Here is a 26,046-nt window from a genome sequence, read left to right on the forward strand (position 1 = left end):
GAAAAAGATGAGTCTTTAGATGTTTTTTGAAAATGAGTAAAGACTTGGCTGTTCGGTTTTAGTTGGTTAAGTGCAGGCGAAAAATGTGAGTAGTCCAGGAAAAAGTCTGTGAGAGTGATTTTGAACCTCTTTGGGATGGCACCACAAGGCGTCATTTACTTGCAGAGCGCAAACTTCTGGAGGGCGCATAAGATTGAACTAATGAGCTTAGGTACTGTTGGTGCTGTACCAGTGGTCGTCTTGTAGGCAAGCATCAGTAACTTGAATTTGATGCGAGCGGCTACTGGTAGCCAGTGTAACCTGATGAGGAGAGGAGTAACGTGAGCTGTTTTTGGCTCATTGAAGACAACCCTCGCTGCTGCATTCTGGATCAGTTGCAGAGGCTTGATAGTACATGCAGGAAGGCCCTCCAGGAGAGCATTACAATAGTCCAGTCTGAAGAGAACAAGAGCTTGGACAAGAAGTTGGGTGGCTTGCTCTGACAGGAAGGGTCTAATCTTCCTAATGTTGTTTAAGGCAAATCTGCAGGACCGGGTCATTGTAGCAATATGGTCTGTGAAGCTTAACTGATGATCGATCACAACTCCTAGGTTTCTGGCTGTCCTGGAAGGAGTTATGGTTGACGAACCCAGCTGTATAGAGAAGTTGTGATGAAACGCTGGGTTAGCTGGAACCACCAGTAGTTCAGTCTTAGTAAGGTTGAGCTGAAGGTGATGGTCATTCATCCAGCTAGAAATGTCACTCAGACAGGCTGAAATGCGAGCAACTACCGTCGGGTCATCTGGTTGGAATGAGAAGTAGAGTTCAGTGTCATCAGCGTAGCAGTGATAAGAAAAGCCAAGCTTCTGAATGACAGATCCTAATGACGTCATGTAGATGGAGAAGAGAAGTGGTCCAAGTACTGAGCCTTGAGGAACCCCAGTAGCAAGTTGTTGTGACTTAGAAACTTCACCCCTCCAAGACACCATGAAGGATCTATCAGAAAGGTAGGAGTTAAGCCACTAGAGTGCGGTTCCAGAGATGCCCATCTTTCTGAGTGTGGACAGGAAAATCTGGTGATTAACAGTGTCAAAGGCAGCAGACAGGTCCGGCAAAATGAGTACTGAGGATTTTGAAGCTGCTCTTGCCAGTCGCAGGGCTTCAGTAACCGAGAGCAGGGCAGTCTCAGTTGAGTGGCCGCTTTTGAAGCCAGATTGGTTGCTGTCCAGGAGGTTGTTCTGTACAAGAAACATAGAGAGCTGGTTGAACACAGCTCGTTCAAGTGTCTTTGCAATGAATAACTAATGAAAATTTCATATGAAACGATTAACCATAAGCTAGAGGAATTGTTATGAAGGAGTGGATGTCGATCTACCATGGCCTTCATAATAAAATCAAGTTATGAATCAGTATTTAACCTAGATTGTTTGATGATTAAATAAAGTTAGTAGTTGTCATCTGTATGAATAAATATAGATAGAATGTGTGTAGTCTTTATTGTAGCAAGAATGGAATGTGCAACAGTATTCCTTTACATGCTGAACTGTTTTCCTAGTAACAGGACCATGAGAGGAGGTCAGGGTGACCTGCCATCTATGAGAACGACGAGTGATCGAGACAGCTGCGATATTGATGTATCTGCATAATATATATTAAAGAATCCTGCTTTATTCTGTATTTATGCTCTCTACAATGAGGACTGCATATTGTGTGCGTAAAGAACCATACTGATAAAAGAGTTTCCCCAGAGCTAGGTTAACTTAAAGTACAGATAAGTGCACGTGTGTATGTGTGTGTGTATGTGTTGGCATCTCTTTCTGTGCTAGACGAGAAGAATGTCCTGAAGAATTTCCTTAGTTGCCGCCATCCTGATCAGGAATAGGTCTCCGGAGAGCCTTTTACATCTGAACTCTGATCTCTGTCTCCTAAATAATCCCTTAGAGATATGCTTGAAGTGCTTATGTCCATGTGGATATTGTCTAAGTCTATCTAGGTTTAAGAACCAATCATGCCTACCTATGTATTGGCGTAATTATTGACCTTTTGTTAGCGTATAATTACTGGTGATTTTTAACATGTAAGTAGAGCGGCCTACGAACTCCTGGCGAGTACTGAAGCTGACTTCTAATGATGAAATTGCAAACTATTTTCTTCATTAGATTTTTCTTCAGACATCTCTGACTCCTGGTCTTTATTCAACACATGGTCGTTGGGTCTTAACTGTAAATTCCCTTACAGTTACTAGTGCAAACCTCTATTAAATTAATGTTTTTCAAACAGCATAAGAAGCTTTTTGAATATTTTTTTTTTTTTTTTTAACCACAGTTTTAAATGAGTTAATATAACTTCAGTTACTACAGTCATTTGGTGGACACTGTGGTTATTATGATGGTACACTTTACATTTTTTAGGGCCATCATTGGGAGTGAAAACTGGAAACCTTATATTGGGCCCTGTGATGATGGGTCCCCACAAGACTTTTAAATTGTATACTTTACTCATTTTAATAGGAGCTGTGCATATTTGCAATGAATATTCTCAAAAAAAGATTCTCATTTTGATTTTTTGATTTTAGATTTTTATTTGTTTTTTATTTTATTGGTTGTATGGGAGTTTTGCACAGCTACAGCTAGCACAGTTATGCAAACTACTTTACACAAAACACTAATATTTTGAAATATTTAAATGTATAAAAAAGAAAGAAATGTAAAATACGTTAATGACAGTAACTGCGGAAAAAAGTAGAGTAGGCTACTGTTGTTGTGGTTGCCTGATCTCTTCCCAAAGCGACTTGTTGTAATCTTATTTTTCTCGATACTTGAATACTTTGAAAACCGCGTTTATCCTTTTATATAAATAACTTTTGCTACCATTTTGTTCGGACTCCCTCTCAGTTTGCTGCTCTGCAGCGGCACTGTAGCGTCTCTCCAGTGCGGTAGGTGGCAGGCAGCAGTTTCCGGCCGCCTTCGGAATTTGGCGGAGAAAGGCAACTGTTCATGCAACGGGGATAGCTAGCTCTTTCAGTGGTTTGTGTTTGCTGCTGAATTTAACTGCTGGAAAAAAAAACTACAAAATGACCAAGCTGCAGCTCCTGCACCGCGCGCTGAACGAGCGTCTGATGGCGGCGGTGGAGCAGATCATGGAGATGGTCGGCGGTACGGTGCTGGAGTACGAGGAAGAGACGATCCGAGCACGGAAAGAAAACGAGGTTCTGAGACGGAGACTCCGGTGGATGGAGGGGGCAAACCGAGCCGACTGGCCAGGTAGCACGACAGACAGACAATAATGCAGTTTTTAATGCAAAATACCGCGCAGGACAGGTAGCACGGCTTGATGATAGCCACGAGGGGAGTTTTCTCGAAACATTTATTTGGTTGCTAGCTACATAGTTTTGTGTTAAACATTTTATGCACGGTCGTGGACTTTGTTTTTGGTGAGATCATCCGCGTGCATTCAGCCTTTGCTCTTCCTTATAAAGGAAATTATAAATATTTTTTTATCTGAACTATACTAGCAACCGCATGAGGCCGAAGTTAACACTGGTCTGTGAATTGTCTGTCCGATGTTTTCGCTCCAAAACGTTCAGGGGGCACGCAGATTAGAGCTGCCCCCTCTAGAGTCCACAGGAAGGAAGATACCCAGTCGCATAAACGCACTATACGACACAACAGATCATTAACTTGCATTTCCTTCTGGTTTAAACCAGCACATTTTACCTACAGATACTCAGTTATGTATAAACACAAATCACGCTTTATCTCATCAAACTGTTGCACCTTGTTTTTTTTGTTTTTATTATTCTTAGGTGCATCAGAACCTGTTACACTTTCCACCACGGACGAGGCCAATCCATCCCGGCAAGATGAGGGTGCTGCCAACTTTGGATGTGGACCGGAATCAGAAGCTCTTGTGATCAAAACAGAGTCGACTGATGTCCCCCTGTGCAGCGCCACCACATTACCTCAAAGCATTGATCAGGGACCTGACAATGCCGGGACAGGCGCTGGCATTGCCTACGGCCTGATGGACAGCATGACCTGGGACTCTGCCCAAAGTTACATGGCCCCTCTTGACTTTGATCCAACTTCAGGTCCCAGTAGGGTCCGGCATTGGAGAGGACCGAACAGAAGGCAGAGGATGTCCTTTGCCTGTCCAGACTGTGGTAAAGTCTTTGGAAGTAAACAGAGGCTGATGGTTCATATGCGCATTCATTCCACCGAGAGGCCTTATGCGTACCGCCGGCGCAAGGCGTGCTTCTACGGTGACAACAAGAAGAAGAGGAAGCTGCACAGGCTCGCTCAGGTGAACAGCAGCACCATTCGAAGTCGACATGACTTCAAAACTGACCGCTTTTTATTTTTTATGCACATAGTCTTGGTTTAAAAACTTTTATAAATGTAAAATGAGGATGTTTTAACAAACTATATTATAGTAGCTTGTGTTATTGTCCCACACGCAGCTGTCAAGAGAAATTGTGGCCGATCTGTCGGATGGCTCTGAGCAGATGAACAGGAGTGAAGAAGAGCCTGAGAGTGACCACACCAGCAGTGATAAAGAACCAGAAAAGAGAATTACCACCCCTGTGCAGAATCGGCGCAAAAAAAAAGGAGTGGTAAACCAGATGTGTCGGTGTCCTCATTGCCCTCAGCGGACGTTTGCTCGGCCCTGTCAGTTAGCCTTGCACATGAAGACCCACAGAGTCACAGCTCTCATCAACCTGCCCACCCAAGCACAGTCAGGAGCTCAGGAGATAGTGGATGCGAACAGGAAATTACCCAAGGTACTGCACGTTCTCTAGTGCCATAAATAGTGGGTGTAGATATGCATAAATAGAGATTTTCTTTCCTTCACACATAAATCCCTCTTAAGGATGTAAACAGTTAGGATGGGGAGAAAATTTGCCAGTCAAAAAAAAAAAAAAAAGCTATATAAATCAACCACTATTCTGAATATTTGTCGTGATGTGCATCGACACACAATGTTGTTTGATGCAATAAGAGTCAAAGTAGTAAGAGAGTCAAAAAAAGATATTGCATAGTGCACATTTTGAAGTAGTGATCGACAAATATGGGGTTTTCATTCAACAGCCGATACCCATATCTAGAAAGTAGGGTGGCTGATATACAATAATAGCAAATGTACACAAACTTTCTGAAATCTCAAAGTACACTTAAAAAAAAAGTATCCTTTGACAAAGTGATGTGTAGAATTTACAGGTGGGGGTAAACACTTTATGGTTATTGGCTGATGGATGTAATCTCAAAATATGCAAATACAGGCTGAGTCATTGGTCTTGCCACCGAAGTGTTTAAATAATGACAGCTGTACAGTAGTTCAGCGAATCCTAAGATAGTAAGCATGTGTCTTAGAATGAACTAAACACACTCATACAGCTACAACCAATCTGCGAAGAGAACAAGAAAGCAACCACTGAAGCGGAGGCTGTTTTAACGGTGAGTCTGAGGCCAGAAATGACAGTTATGAAAACAAGAGTTGATATGTGGCTTGAAACACATGCTGTTCATTCAAAAAATAATTCTGCATCTACCTTTAGCGGAGATGTTATTTGATGTGGGGTTGCTGCACCACTGGTTAAAAAAAATCGGTGAATGCAGCTTATGAGCATAACATAACTCTGGAAACATCAGCTGTAGCGAGGTAATCTGTGATCATTTTTTATCAGATAATGTGTTTTATGTAACTAGCTAGATGATTAGATTAGGCTGTTGCATGAAAACAAAGAAAAGCTAAATTATTATTATTATTTTTTTTTTATTAATTAACTGAAATGGATTTGTCAGTACTAACTATCCTGTGTGCAGTCTATAGAACTAGACCGTTAGGGAAGGTAGATTAATTATTACGTTTATCTGAAGACTCTGACTGAGAGCTGTAGATTTGACCGATGCACTGTTTATTGTAGTTGCAATATATGGCAGTTTATTCAGCTAGTGTTTATTTTTAATTGACCAATCCAAGCTATTTTAGAGATTTTTAAATGAGGGCTTTTCAACCTTTTTTAGATCTCTCTCGGCCAGCCCAAGTACCTCTAGTATAAAAAAAGCTAGATTTTTATGATGTTACAGTAACTGATTTTTTATATCATGTAACATTATTACAATATTACATTATGAGTTATAATAATTAGAAAATAGTTAAGAAATTGTAAAGTATATTCAATGTTTTCTTGGACCCATGGTTGAAAACCCTGCATTTAAATAATCATAAGACATGTATCACCAGTGAGCTAAAGACAATGTTGGATTACTTGACTATTAAATTCTTGTCTTTCATATTAAGTCAGTTATTATTAATTGCTTAGTTGAAGTTCATTTTCTAGGCCTGCTTTCATCACTGCATTTCAGTTGAAGCCTACAATTATCTGAATGCATTCAGTGTTTTATACATTTTTTTAAATATCTTGAATGCAAGTAAGTATCACTAAAGTGTGACACAAAGCTTATGCATATGTTTTTCTTATTGCTTCACAGGTGGAATTTGTTTCAAACCGCTGTTTTAGCAAAGTTTGGGACTACTTTTCAAAAGATGCATATGGTGAAGTCTTCTGCCATGCATGTTCAGCCAGAGTTAGCCAGGGGTCCAACAAGGCTGCTCGGAAGAACACCTCTAATTTATGGTCTCATCTTAGAATAAACCATCGACGTGCTTATTTAGAGGCAAAAGGGTTCAGCCGACCAGTTAATATGCTGATCAACACTTTGGACACAACTCCGATTAAATTAGAGCGTTTTGAGCCAGAAGAGCACTTCGTAGAGGGAGGTGGTGAAATAAAACAGGTTTTGATACCCGAAGAACCATCGAGTGGAACTTTGTAAATATGTAAACAATTTGGACATAATGTTTACAGATGTATATACAATTTTTTTTTTTTATATATATATATATTTAAATAAACCAGTTGTGTATATAGTGCAATTCTAATGCAGTTATTTTAATAAAATTAGTTTGAAATGAATCCATGAATTTGAGTCTTTTCTGAGGGTGGTTTACTTTAATATAGTCATATATTTGACATTTTAGTAATGCCATGACATCTTGGAAAAAATGTACTGTAGAGTTGAAATGGCACTCATTGAACAACAGTATCAGTGCACTGAATTTAGCAACTTTCAGGTTCACTGTTTGAGTCAGTGTTTAAATATGCTGTTTACCTGGAATGACTTCTATTAAAAAAAATACAGACATTATTCATCCACTTTCATATCCAGGGTGTACTATGTTTGGAGCTCACTGCGTATGTCTTTCCATGCTTCTCTCATTGTTAAATGGACTTGCATGTCTTTCAGAGGCAAAGAAAAAATGATGTGAAGAAGGAGGCCAAATTGGTTGACAAACGTAAGCTCCAGTGTCCAGAGTGTGACAAAGTCTTCTTACATCCAGGCTGGTTTCGTGTCCACACGAAGTCCCATCAGACCAAAAGGGCTTTATTACGCAGAAGTATGCTAATCAAGACTGAGGTACTTGCTCACACATTGTATAAATTTGATCTGGATGTATGATCATTCCCATTAATGTGTTTCTGTTAAGTTTGGATATTTGTATTCCTTGTAGTTGACTAAAGAAGAAACAATGGAGGCAGTGCCTAAAACTACAGAAGTACAGAATGAGAAGAAGGTAAAGAAAACATATGCCTGCCCGCACTGTGATAAAGTGTTTTCTCGTGAAGGATGGCTGGTGCCACACATTCGCACTCAGCATGGGGAAGGAAAGAAAAGGAGTGATTACTTTAACGTGTATGGCAGTGGCCGTACAAGGTCACAACAGCTTGTCACCAAGGTTAGTTTTTTAGATTTGTAACTGAATATGCAGATGTTAAAGGGGTCATCGGATGCAAAATTCACTTTTACATGGTGTTTGAATACTACACAAGTATTAGTTATAGTCTTGTGTGTATTGAGTAGTCTGGTCTGAAATATAACGATAATAATGATCTAAAAGTCTAGAATGATAAAAATGATAATGATAAAAATCCACCCAGTGTTTTTTTTTAAATCCCCAAAAATCATAACCCATATTATATTCTGTTACAGCAAATACACAAAATAATAATCTTTAAAATAGCATCATATGACCCCTTTAATAAATATACTTTGCCAAGACACTGATCATTTTTAAATTTTTATTTCTGTATAATAACCCACATTCCTTTTTTATTGATTGATGCGATTACGTAAGCGCAAAACTCAGAAACGGGAAGTCGCTAAGAAGATGAGACTGAATAGCCAGAAAACTAAAGGATTAAGGAAGGTCAGGGATAAACAACGTCAAACAAGTGATGAGTCCATCCTGGTTGTTGATGTGCCAATATTCACAAAAGATGAGGACGAAGAAAGTACAGATCTTCCTATATTGGGCACAGATGAGGCTGAAGAAAGTGAAGATCTTCCTATGATGGGCACAGATGAGGCTGAAGAATGTGCAGATCTTACAAAAACGGGCACAGATGAGGCACAACAAAGTGCAGATCTTCCTAAAACGGCCACAGATGAGTCGGAGAGCACTTCTGAGCAATCAAAGGACATCACAGGCTCTGACTGTGGAACATCAAGCGCTAAATATCTGAAGATGAGGTTTCCATGCAAAACATGTGGCAAAGACTTTGCTCTGGAGAAGAAGCTAAAGAAGCATTCAAGGAAACATATAGGACGTAGGTTACATGATGAAAAGAAAAGAAGACGAGAGCAAGCTAAAATGGAAATGGAGCTTAAGGAAAAAGAAAAAAGGAAATTGGAGGAAAAAAAGAGGCTTGATGATATGTCAACAAGTAATAACAAACCAAATACTACGGTATGTGTTCTTTACAAAAACCTGAAGAATGATCCAAATATACCTTCACATTTCATAGTTATAAATCACAAAAACAGATAAGCCTGATTTGTTTAGTGATAAGGATCTTGAAAATCTTCCGCAATCAATAGAACCAGAATTAAGAAAATTAAGGAAACGTGGCTCCTGTGTCTGCACAATTTCTGGTAAAGTCTATGGCTGTAAGAAATGGTTAAGGATGCTCTTGCGTGACCATCATGAACAAGCTATTGGTGCTAAGACAAACAATCAGAAAACAATGAGAGGCATAGAAAACAAGGAACTGGCAATAAACTTGTACATGGAATATTAGCCAAAAAAATGTGTTCGTTAGTCTATTAAATGGGTGCCTTTTGATTTTCACATTGAAGTCTAAATGATAATTATAATAATAAGTGATACCAAATTTACTAGATAATACAGCAAATTTTTAAAAACATAAATCTTTTTTTTATTAAAGAATGTTTTTTGTGTATTGATTTTGTAAATTCTAATATAGGAATCTGCAAGCTTAGTAATGCCTTTCTGAAAGCACTATTATGTTCCAACTTGTATTCTATCAATTTAGACTGAGATAACACATTGCAAGGTATTGTATTTTACTCCTAAAATCTTAACTTGTATAAATCATTTTTGTTAAAGGCCCTCATTTTTTAGATTACCTCATGCACAAATGTGTATTAAAATGATTTTTTCGTACCCCTTCAGCAGACGCCTCATGGATCCCCAAACAAAGACTCGTTACGGAAAAGCAGAACCAGAGGTCAAGGGCCACTACCCTGCCCATTTTGTGGCAAAGTTTTTGCTTGGGAAATGCGGCTGTTGATGCACATGCAGATTCACTGTGGAGAGAAACCGTACGCCTATCGGCAGCGCAAGAAACGTTTTTATGGTGACCTGAAAAGGGGCCAACTCCCGAAAATCCATAATCAGGAGGTAGGAAAGACTATGTGATTAAACATTTTGACTGCTAGTTTAATCCAGTTTCATATCTTCGGGAAAAAAGAAGAATTGTTTTGTGCAGTGAATCCTAGGTCGTGTTGACCCTAAAGACTGTTGTTTAAGTCCTTATAAGTATGGTTGATTGTCGCTTTCCCCCAATGCAGCCTTCGGGGGACAAAAGTGATGAGTCTGAAGAATCTGGGATTGAAGAGACGGTGAATAAGAACCGATCTGCACATCTGAACAGCAGTGCAACCCGTGCAGTGTCTGGAGCTCTCGCAAGCAGTACAGCTATTGAGCAGCCTACCACCTCTTACAAGAGCAGTCAAAGAACCAAAACCAAGCTGGTCAGTGACATCATGAGCCACTTCAATATGCAGCCCAGGATCGTTCTACAACCAATTATGAGTGCATGCAAGTACTGGAGCTCAGTGCCTGGGGTAGCTGACTTAAAATCAGGTTGCTCTGAAAAAAGTAGTGGCTTTGGTCATGAACAAACCCCAGTACGGGTTGATGATGAAATGGTGGATGCTGTGGAAGATAAAACTGTGGATTCCAATCTTTGCACATTGCCAGTGGAGTTCTCTGGTCATGGCATCCAAAACAAGCCTGAAATATGCTACAGTGAGACAGAAATAGTCTGTGTGAAGGTTGGATCTCCACATCGTGAACCAGAAGCAGAGCATGGCAACATTGGGGGCTCACTGGCCTTCGAATCTTCTGAGGGAAATAACACAAAGAGTCAACAAAAAGACGACTGCAAAGTTAATTGTCCTGTTGTTTCAGAAAACACAGCCAGAGACCAGGTATCATTTATAGTAATAGATGATGAACTAGAGCAATCAGATGAAAGAACTGCTGCTGAAAATGCTCCGTCTGAATGTGGAAGAAGAAAGTGTGATTGGAAGTGTGATTGTAAGAACATTTCTGCTATGAAATTAACCGTAATGCCACAGAGCAGCGTTTTGCAATCTTTGTTCAAGGAAACTAGTTCTGGCACCATGCAGAAGAACGTTGACTCAAAATTAGTTTGTGTTGTCCTCTCAGATGGTGAAGACGATGTTGATGAAGATTTGAGTCCCTCCAAAGGTTTAGATAAAAAGAAAACTGCCTCTGCTGCTAGCATTCAAAATAAACAATTAAATGTGGGGAGCACACCTGGCAAAAATCCCTCCAGCGACTCCAACTTTCCAGCTCCAGATGCAACTGAATCTACCAAATCTATTGATGGTGCCTCTGCCTCACAACATATCTCAAATGACCCAGTCAGAGACCAGATGGCCTTTACTGCCATCAGACAATCAGACGACAGGCCCATGAGTTCAAAGGAGAGAATGTCATGTCAAACATCTGATATGGTATTTGCTGGTAAAGAATGTCTGTCGGATTTTAATGTTGACAAGAAACTGCTAAACATGGAGACTGTCAGTAGCGGTGAGAGAAAAAATAAGAAACTGGGTCTGAAACACCAGGTGTGCAATAGTAGCAGATTGAAAAGTAATTTGGACTCCAAGTAAATAAGGACTCAAAAGAGAGTCTGTTCTTAATCAGCCTCTGGAAATGTAAAGAGATATGTAAATACTTAAACAGAGAAATCTCAATTTATATTTAATTATACTGTTTTCTTTTTTGAATTTTTTTAATGTCAGATGTCAGAATCTGTTCTGGATGATTCAACTGACAACTCTGATATCTCAGGGATCAATGAACCTTCTGTACAAAATGTGAAAACCAGTGAGTTATTTGTGAAAAGTTTTAAAGAATTTGAAATGGCCTCAGACTTTCTCACATCCCATCAAACCTCTGACGATAGATGCAAAACTGCAGTTTTGTTTTTTTACAAAAAAAAAGTAATGCAAGCACTATATTGTCACTATTTTGTGGGAAGGCATAGAGCTTTAAGTCTTGACAAAAACTGTAAAGAAAGGAAACAGTTGTTGAGCAGTTTTGCTATTAAAAAGAACTTCAACCAACCTAGAGATTCTAAAATGGATTGTGATGAAGACATTGTTGGCTGCATTTTTTTGCCAGGAGTCTTATCAATGGAACAAATTTCAGGAGCATGTTTTTATATGTAAGCACAAAAAGAATCCAGCTGCATCCAGCAAGACTCAGGATACTTTTGATGCAGAATTGGGAAACTTTGCTCCAGACACAATCAGCATGTCCAGACCTTTAGAGCCAACTAATGGTCCTTTATCAGTTCTCCTTTTCCAGAAACTAGGATATATGAGGCGAAGGGGAACCATACTTTAGTGTCAGATCGTCCCCAAATTGATTTGTGATCCGAAACCCTCAAGCCCTTTTAATTTTGACTCTTGCCAGAGTGTTGCTCTAAAAACATATCTTCCAGAAGTGGAGGTGCCTACTGTTTCTAACATTGACAGCAGCATAGCTCAAGTTGATCTTGATGCACAGTTATTAAAGCCATCTGTTCCTGATTTTTGCCAGGGTTCCACAAAAAATCCTGCTCATTTGGAATCTTCTTTTAATACATCATGGAACCCTGATGTGGAGATACTAGAACCACCCATACTAGATTCCTGTCAAGGAATCTACAGTTCCAACCCTTCTATTTCAAACTCTGGTTGCAGTGTTCTTCAGCAGTCCCTCGTAAAACAAACAGATCATCCCCGACTTGTGAGCCAACCATTTTCTTCAGATCCAGAAGTGTCTTGTGATCTAGAACCTGATGGTTATTCTTCTTGTGATACTGGGTGTTGTGACAACCTTCAGCTCTCTTCTAAACCAAAGGCTCCTTGAAGTCCTGCATCCTTAAACGCTTATCCAGAATGCAACTCAGAAGCAAAACGTACTCTTAATCTAGCTGTGTTTGATGATACATTTTTGATCACTAATGAGACTGATGTAGAAAGGAGCATCTTCATGGTCTCTGATGTGCATCCAGAAACTGAAAGTCATACTCCAGATCCTAAGAGCTGTAACACTGAACAAACTCAGTGTCAGCAGCCTGAAACTATTGAAAAAACAGATGTTGGCAGAAGTGCGAATTGGCCAACAGCTGATCTAGAATTAAACTCAATTCCTTCTATTCAAGAAATCTAATCCGGAGCTGTAAGATACGTGTCTTACCTTAAATTCCAAGAGTGTGATCTTCAAGAAGACCCTGAGAAGATCACTGATGAGAAAAGCAATGATTGTGCTGTTGAAGTTCAACATGACAAGCATATCAGTGACAAGCGAGCAGAAGATAAAGAGTCTACCAGATCAGCTGTCTGAAAGATCTCATTCTCAGGTTAATTTTTTTTTTTTGTGATGCAAGCTTTTAGTGCTTACTTTTGATTTAATTCTGCTGTAGTATTATACATAATGAAAAGTGCCAATCTTTTAGTGCTAATATGCAAAAACTGACCATACAAAGAATTTAGAATTATTATATTATTTAATTATGCTCTTTTAAAATGTGGATGCATTTATTATTTGTTATTATTCCTTCTTTGCAGGATCCTGAATGCCAAACCAATTCCACTGATGACAACTCCAACGTATTGAAGATACGTCACTGCTGTTACTGCAAGCAGCCACATCAAAGAATGATGGAACATCTTCAGTCAGTTCATCCTAATGAACCAGAGATGGCAAAAGCTCCCACTTTTGACAAGAGCTCACAAGAAAGGAAACCACTTTTGAATCTTCTACAAACTAGGGGAAATATTCTACACAACACAAATGTGGTTCAAAGTAGCAAACAAGATTCAAAACCATTTGGGAAGTTTGCACCGGGTTGTTCATTTGATGATAGAGTTTATTGCATCTACTGTTTAGGGTTATTTAACAAGAAGTCTTTTGCTTCACATTTAGAGCAGTGTAAGGGCAAATCTACTCTCAGTGCTGAGGCTAGCTGTGGTGAAATGTTTTCTAATGCTGGGCCCATTCCTCCAACCCCTACATTTATTTGCTTCACTTTTGTTTTAGTTTAATGGATAACCTCTATGAAGCCTTTCCAGACCTCTGCTATGAACAAAAAGACATCTCAAGTCCAAATGAGGAGTTTAGAAACAATAGACAGGCAGAGGGTGCCATTTTACAATTCAGACGTTCTCCTGAAAATGAAGTAGGTTTTGAATTGAAGTCAGGTAATTCTCCCAATCCAAGCACTGGTCAAGAATCAACAGATTATAAGAATGAAGGATTAACTTTCCCAAAGTGTAATGTTGATCAAGAGGCTGTGACACCAACATTAGACACAAGCTCCATCGGTCCTCACCCAGAATACAACGTTCTCAAAAATGATGATCCACTTGATGATTTCAGTCCACCTCAAAATGCCCAAACTGTGTGTAATGACACACCCAAGAGTAGAGTGAAAGCCCAAACTTATGCAACAGGGAAGAAGAGGAGAAAGAGGCACTCACTTGTCCATAATCAGGTAAATATCATTGTTAAATTACACGTTCTGAACTTTGTACTTTGTCTAATAAAGGGAATGTTAACACAAGCAAAACTGCGAAGCTCCAGTATCCAGTATATAGCCAGTATTTTCAATGAACATAGGATACACAGTGGTGTTGTTTTCTCCTCATTTGTTTAGTCACTGCTCATGGATGATGAGTTGCTGGGTGAAGGAGAGATGTCCAGCTCAAAATAACATGTCTGCCAGCACTGTAAGGCAACTTTTGGCAGTCCATACACGCTGTGCAGACATGAATACATTCACACAGGTCAGTGTGTCCAAAACCCATTTTAATACGCGCATGATCACATATTGCACATATAAGCAAAATAGTCACAGTGCCAAGGGCCAGAATCATTAATAATTCTTGTTCACAAATTTTTTTATTTTTTTTTCACACAGGTGAGAGGCCATTCTGGTGCCATCAGTGTAATTTGGGCTTCATCTGGAAGTATCGACTTTTAAAGCACACAGGTTGCTTATTGGTGTAATTTTGGTTTTACTTTTATGTAATTCATCAAAATTAGCGCTTTGCACGAACTGTTAAAGGGGTTTCTGTTTGTCTTCAAGGGGACACACCAGACCAGGAAAAACTGAAAAGGGCAAAGAGATCAATTCAAGATGACGAGACGTCAGTAAGGGATGAAGCTAGTATAGAGGTAAACAGTTTTTGCCTCAACAATACTTTGTTCTGATATAAGAGGATGGAATTAACATTCTTGTTTTATTGACAGCCAGCAACAAAGAGTCTTGAGGATTTACCAAATACTTTTACAGACGACACTGGGGGAAAAGTTGCAGACACAAGGCAAGGTAAAAAGTTACTGCTTGTCATGCAAACCTTAAAAGCAACAAAATACACAAGTATTTCTTGTCCATCTTTTAAAGGGTTAGTTCACCCAAAAATTAAATTAAAAAAATTAAAATGCGTTTTACTCACCCCCGAGGCATCCTAGGTGTATTTGACTTTCTTCTTTCAGATGAATACAGTCGGTTATATTAAAAATTGTCTTTGATCTTTGAAGCTCCATCGTTGCAGGCAGCATGTGTTTATTGCTTCAGTCCAAAAGACGTGAAATAAAAAGCGCCCTTCCATAAAAAAAAAAGTGTCTCACATGGCTCCAGGGGGTGAACAATGGCCTTCTGTAGCGAATCGATGCGTTTTTGTAAGAAAAATATCCATATTCAAAACGTAATAATCACTTTAATCTAGCTTGCACCAACAGAACAGTTGTACACAGAAGCAGCTCCGGGAGGATGACGTATGAGGGCAGCGTTGGGTGTAAGTGCCGGAGAGTCTAAAACGTTTGTTAACAGGATCAAAAGAAGCAAAGTTTCCTTACTTTAGCAAAAGAAAACCAGTCTCCTCTTGGCTTATATCGAATTCCTCCGACATTTTTCTTTACAAATCCTCATTTTGTACTTCCAATTAGTGACCGTTGTTTTGTTTTGATCTATCTGCTGCATTTCTGTGTACGTCATTTCTGAGCGGCGCATGCACAAAGCTGACCTCATACTGCTTCCGTTTACAACAGTGAGCGCAAGCTAGATTCAAGTGATGATTACGTTTTGAATATAGATATTTTTCTTACAAAAACACATTGATTCTCTACAGGAGGACTTTGTTCATCCCCCGAAGCTGTGTGAGATTTCTTTTTTTTATGGAAGGGTGCTTTTTTTTATTTCACTTGTTTTGGACTGAAGCACTGCAACACTCGCTGACTGCAACGATAAGAGCTTGAAAGATTAAAGACAATTTTTAATATAACTCGGACTGGATTTGTCTGAAAGAAGAAAGTCATATACACCTAGGATGCCTCGGGGGTAAGTAAAACGCAGCCTTATTTTCATTTTTGGGTGAACTAACACTTTAAAGCTTGTAACTTTTTTGACTGAAGATGTTTTTGTTTCAGACACAGAGGTGAGAAAGTTCCATTGGGGAAAAGCGGAACACAGTACAGTCAAAGACTATGAGATGGATTGCTAATAGATATTGTTTACATCTTAGTGTTATGTTTTTTTTTTTAATGTAACTATGTTTTAGAATGTTGTCTCAATCTGATGGGTTCAATACTTTTAAGGATTGATTTCAGCCTGCTCTATTGTACAGATCACAGCGTATGTTTATTAGTTAACTTCAGATTGAGAATAAAAAAAGTTAAAGGAATCTAATGGTATATTGGTCTTTTTTTGTTGTCTGATATGCGACTTGTGGCAGTTTTTAGTTACTCAGTTACAGTTGAGACTAGACATTTACTCCTTACTCCAGTCTTCAGTGTCACACGAACCTTCAGAAATTATTCTAATATGATGGTGCTCAAGAAACGTACCATCAGTGATGAAAACAGTTGTGCTGCTTAATGCTTTTGTGTAAATCATGAGACATTTTTTAAGATTCACTGATGCATAGAAAGTTCAAAAGAACAGTATATATTTGAAATATAACTTAATATAAAAATAATATATACACAAAACTAAAATCGTTATACATGTCTGTTGTCACTTGATCATTTAGTGTAAACAACTATAAAATCAGCAACTGCTAAATGTGACGTTTTAATTGCTTGTAACAAGTTTCAGCATACTGGTTTCAGTAAAACATCTGAGTAATAAAGCAGGTTTATGAATGTTGTGACTTAATGACAAAAACTCCTGATATCATGTGTTAAAAAAAATTCTGAATGCATTTGGCTAGATAATTTGACTTTTTGCTCAGTATCCATACTTTCATTTGAAAAGCAAAATTATTTTAATATAATTTTTACACCATTTTTATTCATCAATGCATTGTGTTTCAACTGAACGATCGCCCCCACAGAGAACTGGTTTTCCTGTTAAAGGTTTTTTGTTTTTATTCCAGGTACCAAGAGATAGGTGTTTTTGGTAAAGATGATGCCTTGGCTCCAATCTCATGTAAGCCACTATGACATCTCATAAATTTAGATTATCTGTTTATCATTACAAGTGCTGTGCATGAGTGTGAAGCCATGACTGAACATAGCTCATATGAATGACGAAGTTGTTTGGCCAAGGGCTTTACAGTAAAAGCTGTACTGTCTCCTCCTGTCCTGTGAAGGGTGCTAGCGTCACTTCAGTGGTTTGATTTTAAAGGGGAACTTTCACGCGCTCGTATGTGTTGTTATAGGTACCTGTATTGTCCGTATTTATCGTTTAAATATAGCGAGCTGAAATAAAGTAGAACAATGGCTAAACTGGATCGTCTGAACACTTTCATGACCGAGCGCTTGATGGCTGCTGTGAAGGAGATCATCTTCACCGTAGGCAGAACGGTTCGGGAGTACGAGGAGGAAACGGAGCGAATCCGGAGCGAGAACAAGCGACTGAAAGAATTGCTGCGAGACTCTGGGTGCTTCAGTGAAGAAACAAATGCCGGTGAGACGATTAAACTCTGCAAAAAATATAGTGCATGTTTCTGTCATGTTTAGAACAGGGCATAACAGTTTGACTTGATCTATATCTTTTTTTTTTTTTTTTTCATCAGTTGTTTTCATTTGTCCGTGTGTTTTGGTTGTGGTCACGAGTCCATGTTTGATTCATGACCACGAGGTACTTCATAAATATATTTATCTATTTTTGATTACATGGTATTCGGGGATGTGTACATTTCACAACAATAACTAGTAGAAAATGATGGTTTACTGCTGTAACAAGTTATGAAACGAAAATCGACCCCATCTGTATTCTGTCTGTTTGCATGTTATTGATCTTATGAGCCATTAATCCATACATGTGTTGTTATTTATTTATTTTTCTCTGACGGCTTAATATTTAACCAGGATATTATAAATCAGTCTTCCGGTGAAATTGCTTTTCTCTGGAGACTTATGCATGTCTTCTCCAATCATTTAGTCTGCTTTAACCATGCCACTGCAAGCTCTCATTCACCTGCTTGCATTATTGAGCACAGTATCTCAAAATCCAATCAACAACCAATGACTAGAATTCAGTCTAAGCCTTAGAATTGTCCTTTTTCGATAATTTGTTTCACTCGAATGTACGTCACAATGTGGAAGAAAAGATCTGTTCCAGCTTTGTTTTAATAAATAAATAAACAGGGGAACAAAATCTGTTCATCTTTAAGTCTAATGTCATCAAAGATGTTCAATATCCATATTGTAGCTGTAGTGCGCATTACAGACTCACATGGATTTTCAGTTCAACAGTATCTTTTTATCAGCATGAAGTAAATGTTATGTTGTTGTTTTTTTCAGCTCCTGTGCAGTCTTATCAGCCCGTCTCTCCTGGGCAGCCCGGATGGATCTGCAGCCAGAATGAAGAGCCAGAACCCTTTGAAGAGATCCAGCAGGACCAGAGCCAGAGGCTCGGCGAACAGCATCCCTTCATAAAACCGGAAAAGCCTGAGTTCTCTGTCGATGCTTACAGGGAATCTGTAGCATTGCCATCAAAAGCCAGCAGCAACAATGAAGGCTCACATGTGTGTGCCGATCACACCGACACAGATCCTATTGAGGATGAAACGACAAACTGTCATTTCCCATCTAAAATCAAAGCTGAATTCATGAACTCCAGCTTGTGTTCAGGCGATGCAATGGGGAGCACTGAAGATGCATATCAGAGCTGGTCACCACACAGTCCAGATTTGCCTTTAGGGGCTTCAGACATCTACAGAGCACAGCATCCAAACCAGCCGATATGTGCTAACAGCGAAGCTCCTGCCACAGTATCTCAGCATAGCAGTTCATCTCATGATGCCAGTCTCGCTTCGTATCACAACATATTATGTACAAACAGGGCCTACTGTAGCAGTAAATGCTGTGAAATGCAAAAGAGGACAACAGCCAAATCAAGCCCCGTATGGAAGTATTTCTCTCTAAAAGAGGGAGACTGTAGCAAAGCAGTGTGCCTCATGTGTAGGGCCGTCATATCTCGTGGTCGCAAAGAATACACAACGTCGGCTCTTCTAAAGCACCTTCGGATGAAACATGGTAAATGTTGATGTTATCATTTGTTATCTGATTTTATACATGCGCATATATGCACAGTCTTTTCTGTTCAACTTCTTTTACGGTGCTTGAATAATAGGATAAATATGAGAAAACCCAGACATTATCTTTGTGTTATTCCTGCAGGAAATGCGCTAATCTTTGGCAGTGCTAAGAAGAGACGAATGAAAGAAATTACGAGAAAGACTGTGTGAAAACCACTCTGAGCCAGTATGGACACTGGCTATTGTGCATCATGGCCAAACTTTAAGTGTTTTCAAATAAAGTGTTTCATCACAATCTACGTCACATGGAGTGGGTTGAGATAGGGAAGTCAGAAATGTAAGCTTGCAATAAGACATCTAAGCAATTTGATTATGGTTACAGAGAAAGAGTTGGGAAATAATGTAACAATCTTTAGCTTGTAAGTCTAACAAAATAACAGGATGTTCATACTAGCTAGGACAAGATTAATCTCAGAGAAAACTAATAAAAAGAAATAGATTTAATAATTTTACAGACATTTACAAAAGATTTTACCACCCCACAGAAATGTAAGATGTTCAGGTTTGAAGTTTTGAACTTGATTTGTCTTTTATAGTCATTTTTGCAATAAATGAATCATGGTTTAACAGTGTGTTGAGAATTCTGTTTGTTGTTGTTGTTGTTTCTATGTGAGCCAGTTAAACATTTTTAAACCGTTTGTTCAGCTTTCAAATCTTATATTTATAGATATAGGAACATACATAAAGGACGTTTATGCATGTGTAAACAAAGCTCAAGCCTTGCCCCTTTCTGCCCAGAGTTGAGTTTTAACCCTTTGATGCACAAGCTTTGAAAACCCCTTCTAATGCACAACATTGGTCTAAAATGACCCATATTCATTTCCTATGTTATGCCAAGCAGTCAGGTCACTTTAGACCCAAAAAAATAAGATTCTGTAAGTCATAATGAGAAACTTTCTCGTAATTACTTAGTTTCTTATTATGAGACGTGAAGTCATTATGAGAAAGTTTCTCATTATGAGATTATACTCATAAGTCATAATTATTAGGTTTTTTTTTTCTAAATCTAAAAACAACATTAACTCAGTTATGGGAAAGTCATCATAATACATAATTATAGTAAATTATAAGAATGCTTCTCATTATGATGATATGCTAAATCATCATTATGAGAATTTCTATCAATATGAAACATAGTTATAATTATGAGAAAGGCTCAACAGAATCATTGTTTTCACTCAACTGAGGTAACAGGCAAAAATAATGGCTCAGATTCTCATATTAATGAGAAAGCTCATAATAATGACTTAGTGTCTCACAATAATAATCTGCTAATTAGTAATGTATGCATGCACATTATTATGCATCATGTTTCTCATTATTATGACTTACAGAGTCAGAAAATCAACTGAAGTGAATATGGTTCTCCATTCATCATTGTCAAGGATTCTACCTTCAGGCAGTCAAACCAAACTCATTAAAAAAAAATTGCCATGGCAACCATAGTGGATTCAGTGGCTTCACTTTCAAGCTTCCAAACTTTTCGATCATGTCGAAGATATAAATTCACAGAAATATTGGTTATTTTATACAAGGTGGGAGTACACTTTCTGTGGGTACAAGCATGTTGGGGTACAAGGAAATGAAAAAGCAGACAAAATGGCTAATGAAGCACCTAATTTGGATAATGATAACTTAACAGTCAAGTTAAGCAGGGAAGGAGGAAAGTGTTTGATTCAACAACCATGTTGTAATAAATGGCAGAAGTAATGGGACACGTGAGAAAGGCAGACATTTGCATAGTATACAAAATAACAAAAATATGACATTAACTGACATCTTTACCATACAGTTGAACTTACTTTGATAGAGAACAAATTTATCTAAAGGAAGAGATGAGAGAGAGCAATCTTTTGACAGCTGTACTGCCCCACCTCTGTGTCAGCTGTTGCCACGGGGGTTTGGGAATTCCCAGTTTTGAAGTGATGGCAGCAGTTTACAAACTTCAGTCAGTCACACAGAAGGGAGAACGGTGCTGGTCAGTCATCAGATCATAGGGTCAAACCGCAATCAGTAAGTAGGGATGAAACCATAACGTTGTGAATAGGGCAGAGGGTAAAGAACAGAAATATAGCAAAATATATGAGAAATGGAGAAATGTTTATTTACCATAATTATCCAAATTCATGTGTTACTGTACATTAATATGTCTGTACAGGACATATCATATAGCATATAACATACGGCTATATATATTATACAGACTTTTAAATAAATTTTTAAATCTCTTTGTGGACCCTGAAGGTTATGAAATGTATCCATTACCTACTAATAAACTTGGAATGTTTATTATTGGAAAATAACTCATGAAATACAGTGCCTTGCGAAAGTATTCATACCCCTTCATTTATTTCACGTTTTGTTATGTTTCATACTTATTTTTTTATTTTTGTTTTTGTTTTTTTTTACATTTCAATCTACACTCCATACACCATAATGACAAAGCAAAAACAGAACTGTCACAACTTTGTAAATTTATTGGAAATAAAAAAACTGAAATAAGTACATTGCATAAGTATTCAAACCCTTAACTCAGTACTTAGTTGAAGCACCTTTACAGCCTCAAGTCCTTTTGGGTATAATGCGTCAAGATTTGCACATCAGTATTTGCCAATTATCTGTCATTCTTCTCCTCGTCTCTTCACCTCTCAAGCTCTGTCAGGTTGGATGGGGGCAGACACATTTTCAGGTATCTCCAGAAATATTTGATTGGGTTCAAGCTCAGGCTGTGGCTGGGCCACTCAAGGACATTCACAGAGTTGTGTATAAGCCACTCTTGCTGTGTGCTTAGGGCCATTGTCCTGTTGGAAGGTGAACCTTCTGCCCAGTCTGAGCTTCTGAATGCTCTGGACTGGGATTTCTTTAAGGCTATCTCAATATTTTGGTGCATTGTGCTTTTCTTCTGTCCCTGCCACTGAAAAACAGCCCCATAGCATGAGGCTGCTACTAGCACACTTTACTTTTGGGATGGTACTCTGCAGGAGATGAGCAGTGCCTGGTTTCCTTCAAACCTGATGCTTAGAATTGAGGTTCATCAATCTAGAAAATCTTGTTTCTCAGTCCGAGGGTCCTTTAGGTGCTTTTTTTTGCAAATTCCAAGTGTGTTTTCGTGTGTCTTCTTCACTATGGAGAGGACTGTGTTCCGCCACACCGCCATAAAGCCAAGATCGGTGCAGTGTTGCAGTGATGTTTGTCCTTCTCTAGGTTTCTCCCATCTGCATGTTCTTGGTCACCACTCAAACCAAAGTCCTTCTCCATCAGTTGCTCAGTTTGGCCAGGAGGCAAGCTCTAGGAAGAGTCCTGGTTATTTCTAACTTCCATTAAGGGTAACAAAGACTACATGCTTCTGTGACCCTTTAATGAAGCAGAATGCTTTTCTGAACTATTCCCCAGATGTGTGGTTTGATGCAATCCTGTTTCTAAGATCTACAGGCAGTTCTTTTGACCTCAGGGCTTGGTTTTTTCTCTGATATGCATTTTAAGCTGTTCGACTTTTTATTAAGTCATGTGCGCCTTTCCAAATCATACCCATTCAATTGAATTTGCCACTGGTTAACTTCACTTGAAGTGTAGTAGCATCTACCAGCAATATGAATGCTCCTGATCTAAATTTCAACTGTCCCAGGTAAGGGTTTGAATACTTATGCAATGGAATCATTTAAGTTTTTTTTATTTTTAATACATTTGCAAAGATGTTAAAAACCCGTTTTTTTGCTTTGCCATTATAGTGTAAGGAGTGAAGAATAATGTGTGTAAAAAAAAAATAATTTAAATCAATTTTAACATAAGGCAGCAACATAACAAAAAGTGAAAAAAATTAAGGGGTATGAATACTTTTGCAAGGCACTGTAGTTCTCTGAATTTAAATCGAGATTTATCATAAATAAATCATTAGTTAGATGTGCCAAATATGAAAAGGATTACAAGCTTCTGGAATTACATAATTCACTAAGTGCTGTATTTAAATATTTGACCAAAAACTGGTAGAGCAATAATGACGAAAAATGACTGCAGGTGGTGTTTGCATCTATCTAGTTGATAAATCCAGATAAGAAGGAGAAAGAGATAAAGGAGGAGGAGGAGCAGAAGAAGTGTGAACAGCTTTTTCTGTACCTTCGACTCCTCTCCTTTGGTTGGCGCTGAAACACTGCTGAATCGGTTTATTTCTGTGGTAAAAGAGGAACATATACATGGTCATATGACCACAGGGACTTGTGTTTACATCAGGGTTACATTCTGCCTTACTGTACGCCGAAATAAAATAACTGCGAGCTGACATCAAAATGACCAAGCTGCAGGTCATCAACACGTTTCTGAAGGAGCGCTTGATGGCGACGCTGAATGAAATCATGGACATGATCGGCGGGACTGTCCTGCAGTATGAACAAGAGCTGGACAGCGTGCAGAAGGACAACGAGTATCTGAGACGGAGACTGAAGGAGATTGAGAAACTCGTCGAGTCAAACGGTACACTGACCCTTCACAGACACTAACGCCTTCTGCCGACATTTACAACAAATAATAATAAAATAGAATAATTTTACAAAGTAACAAAAAGTAGTTACAAAAAGAAAATAATAATAATAAAATAAAAATTGAAATGAAAGGAATAAACACAGCCACCACATGTCATGGTAGGTTTGGGAAGTTAGTAATATCTAGTTACTGTTATGTATGTAAATGTTTAATATTTAAAATAGCCTATTTCATATAGAGAACAGGAAAAAATACATATGTCAATAGCACGTTTCAGGCTTATTCTAGGTAGCCAGTTTTGTCAAAGGAGGAGTAAATATTGAATAACTATAACGAAGTATCGCCCTCAATCTAAAACTAGACAAAAGCAGAAACTATATACGGCCAAATAAAATGTCAATTTTAGGTCATGCTCTACTGTTTAAGCTACAGGAATATATTATTTTTTATAGGATTGCCCTATAAAATTGGACTCTTAATGCTTATATAAATTAGAATCCTTGTTTTTTGAGGTAAACCATGCTTGTCTAGAAACGTTTCACTTGAATTATTAAACAGTTTGAATGCTAATCCACTGGAGCTTGAAGTCACTTGAATTATTAAACAGATCGAAACAAATTTTTGAACGTGAAAATGTTAGAATCTGTAATTCATATTAAAGCTTTTAAATCAAAGATCTTTATATAAACATATCCCACTGGAGCTTGAAGTTGAACAGTAACTTGCAGTTGTATTAAAAAGCTATGTTTGAATATGGAACTGTATAATGTAGCTAAGTTAAGCAGGAATAAACTACATGAACTTTTTATTAGTTAATAGATTTTAAACCACTAGGCATCAAACACTAAACGACTGAAGATCAGACTTTAGGTCTCTGAACATCATACACTACACAATTTTCTGTAAAATCTGGGTAAAACATGTTTATATACCACTCTTAAGTATGAGTTAGTTTAATGTCTTTTCCACCTGATCTCCTCACACCTTTCCTCTTTTACAGGTCCAGCTATTTCAAACCCTGCCCCATCATCTCCACCGCATCTAAAGTGGACTTCTAGCACTGAAACTGAAAACATGCCTACAGAGATCTATCAGAATCAGAACCAGGTAGAAACCGAACAGCTCACCAGCACAAAAGTAGAAGAGTTCTCCAACCATGCTCTTCTGGTGACCGAATCAGACATCGATATAACTCGTCTCCAGTTACCAAACACACTGGCTCACACAGATAAGGACTTTGAAACATCACCTTTAAACGAATTTCCTGGTGGTGTAAAAACAGAGCCTTTTGAAAGTCTCGATTCACAGTCCACCAATGCTAACACACCCATCTACTGTCCATTACCTCATTGCACTGCTCAGTTACCAGCTACTACCGATGCTAACCACACGTCTGATCCTAAAGTGTTCAGTATACTTAATTCCACTGATCTACAATCAGCTAAACGTATGAAGCTAAAGGCTAAAACCTTGCAAGTATCCCTCAGTAAAATAAGCCAAAATGTGTTAAAGACCACTCGTCCTGAATCAGGCGTAGCTCATGTCAACTACAACACCCCTCATCAAAACACAGACTCAAGATCAGTCAGGAACGACACTATTAGCGGCAGCTCTCATCTTGGTATAGCTAACGTTGCAGTCAACCCCCTACGTCACGCGGCGTTCAGCAGAGAGGTCAGGCAGGGTAGGGGAAGAGGACGGGGACGAGGAAGAGTCAAAGGTCCTGGGACACACGCATGCCCACAGTGTGGAAAACTATTCACCCATCATTCACGGCTAAAAGTGCACATGCTCATTCACACAGGGGAGAAGCCGTACGCTTGCGCGCAGTGTGGGAAACGCTTCAACAATGACGGGACTCTGAGGAACCACAGCCGCGTGCATCTGCAGCTGCGTCTGTTTGACTGTCCTGTGTGTGCACGTAGCTTTAAAGATGCCTACACCTGTCGAAATCACATGCGTGTTCATAATAGGTGAGGCAGCAGTGTTTCTGGCTCAGCAGCCAAATTGAACAGATCTTAAGGTACAGGAAAGACTCATGGGAGGGTTTCCCTGGTGATAGTGACATGTGCTGTGCTGGATGATAGAGACATCTAAAATGTGCCACGCTGGGAGACCCCCGTGGGCAGGAATGAGAGACGCTGAACAATTTAACAAGTCACATGATGAGCTTCATGTCCAGAGAAAACCTTTCGAGTATAGTGTTTGATGGTGTTGTTGAAACTGATTTCATGTTGCTGTCGTGTGCCCTGCCATCACACCAGTAGGATGCAACAAACAAGTGCCAGTATTGCCAGCTGTTTTCTGCTGCTTTTAATATGCTAAATTAAATCCTTTGACTAGAGATTTGATAGTGTTTACTCTTTCATCCATTAGGCAG

At 38.8% G+C, this 26,046-nt stretch overlaps 3 protein-coding genes across 5 annotated transcripts; all 3 read left to right on the top strand.

Annotated features, from left to right (window-relative positions):
- The first annotated feature begins 2,865 nt into the window (after positions 1–2,865).
- On the top strand, positions 2,866–12,294 carry LOC109054022. 3 transcript variants are annotated; one of them, XM_042720551.1, is made up of 8 exons: positions 2,866–3,242; positions 3,785–4,281; positions 4,439–4,759; positions 7,287–7,457; positions 7,552–7,776; positions 8,164–8,787; positions 9,517–9,741; positions 9,912–12,294. In XM_042720551.1, the coding sequence occupies exons 1-8, from the start codon at positions 3,053–3,055 to the stop codon at positions 11,262–11,264; spliced, it is 3,606 nt and encodes a 1,201-aa protein (XP_042576485.1). In that variant the 5' UTR covers positions 2,866–3,052; the 3' UTR covers positions 11,265–12,294. The 3 variants fall into 3 exon arrangements, with proteins under 3 accessions (XP_042576485.1, XP_042576486.1, XP_042576484.1); XM_042720550.1 differs by having other exon boundaries at positions 2,867–3,242; positions 9,514–9,741; XM_042720552.1 differs by lacking the exon at positions 8,164–8,787 and having other exon boundaries at positions 9,514–9,741.
- A 1,403-nt stretch (positions 12,295–13,697) lies between these two features.
- On the top strand, positions 13,698–19,757 carry LOC109054031. Its single transcript, XM_042720553.1, has 10 exons — positions 13,698–14,137; positions 14,300–14,429; positions 14,564–14,635; positions 14,732–14,820; positions 14,896–14,974; positions 16,075–16,082; positions 17,022–17,074; positions 17,343–17,554; positions 18,394–19,128; positions 19,273–19,757. The coding sequence occupies exons 8-10, from the start codon at positions 17,365–17,367 to the stop codon at positions 19,338–19,340; spliced, it is 993 nt and encodes a 330-aa protein (XP_042576487.1). The 5' UTR covers positions 13,698–14,137; positions 14,300–14,429; positions 14,564–14,635; positions 14,732–14,820; positions 14,896–14,974; positions 16,075–16,082; positions 17,022–17,074; positions 17,343–17,364; the 3' UTR covers positions 19,341–19,757.
- Positions 19,758–23,257: 3,500 nt separating this feature from the next.
- On the top strand, positions 23,258–26,012 carry LOC109056940 (zinc finger E-box-binding homeobox 1-like). Its single transcript, XM_019074134.2, has 2 exons — positions 23,258–23,657; positions 24,667–26,012. The coding sequence occupies exons 1-2, from the start codon at positions 23,474–23,476 to the stop codon at positions 25,641–25,643; spliced, it is 1,161 nt and encodes a 386-aa protein (XP_018929679.1). The 5' UTR covers positions 23,258–23,473; the 3' UTR covers positions 25,644–26,012.
- Positions 26,013–26,046: the final 34 nt, after the last annotated feature.

Source organism: Cyprinus carpio, chromosome B3 (genome assembly GCF_018340385.1).
Source record: "Cyprinus carpio isolate SPL01 chromosome B3, ASM1834038v1, whole genome shotgun sequence".
In the NCBI taxonomy this organism is placed as follows: domain Eukaryota; kingdom Metazoa; phylum Chordata; class Actinopteri; order Cypriniformes; family Cyprinidae; genus Cyprinus; species Cyprinus carpio.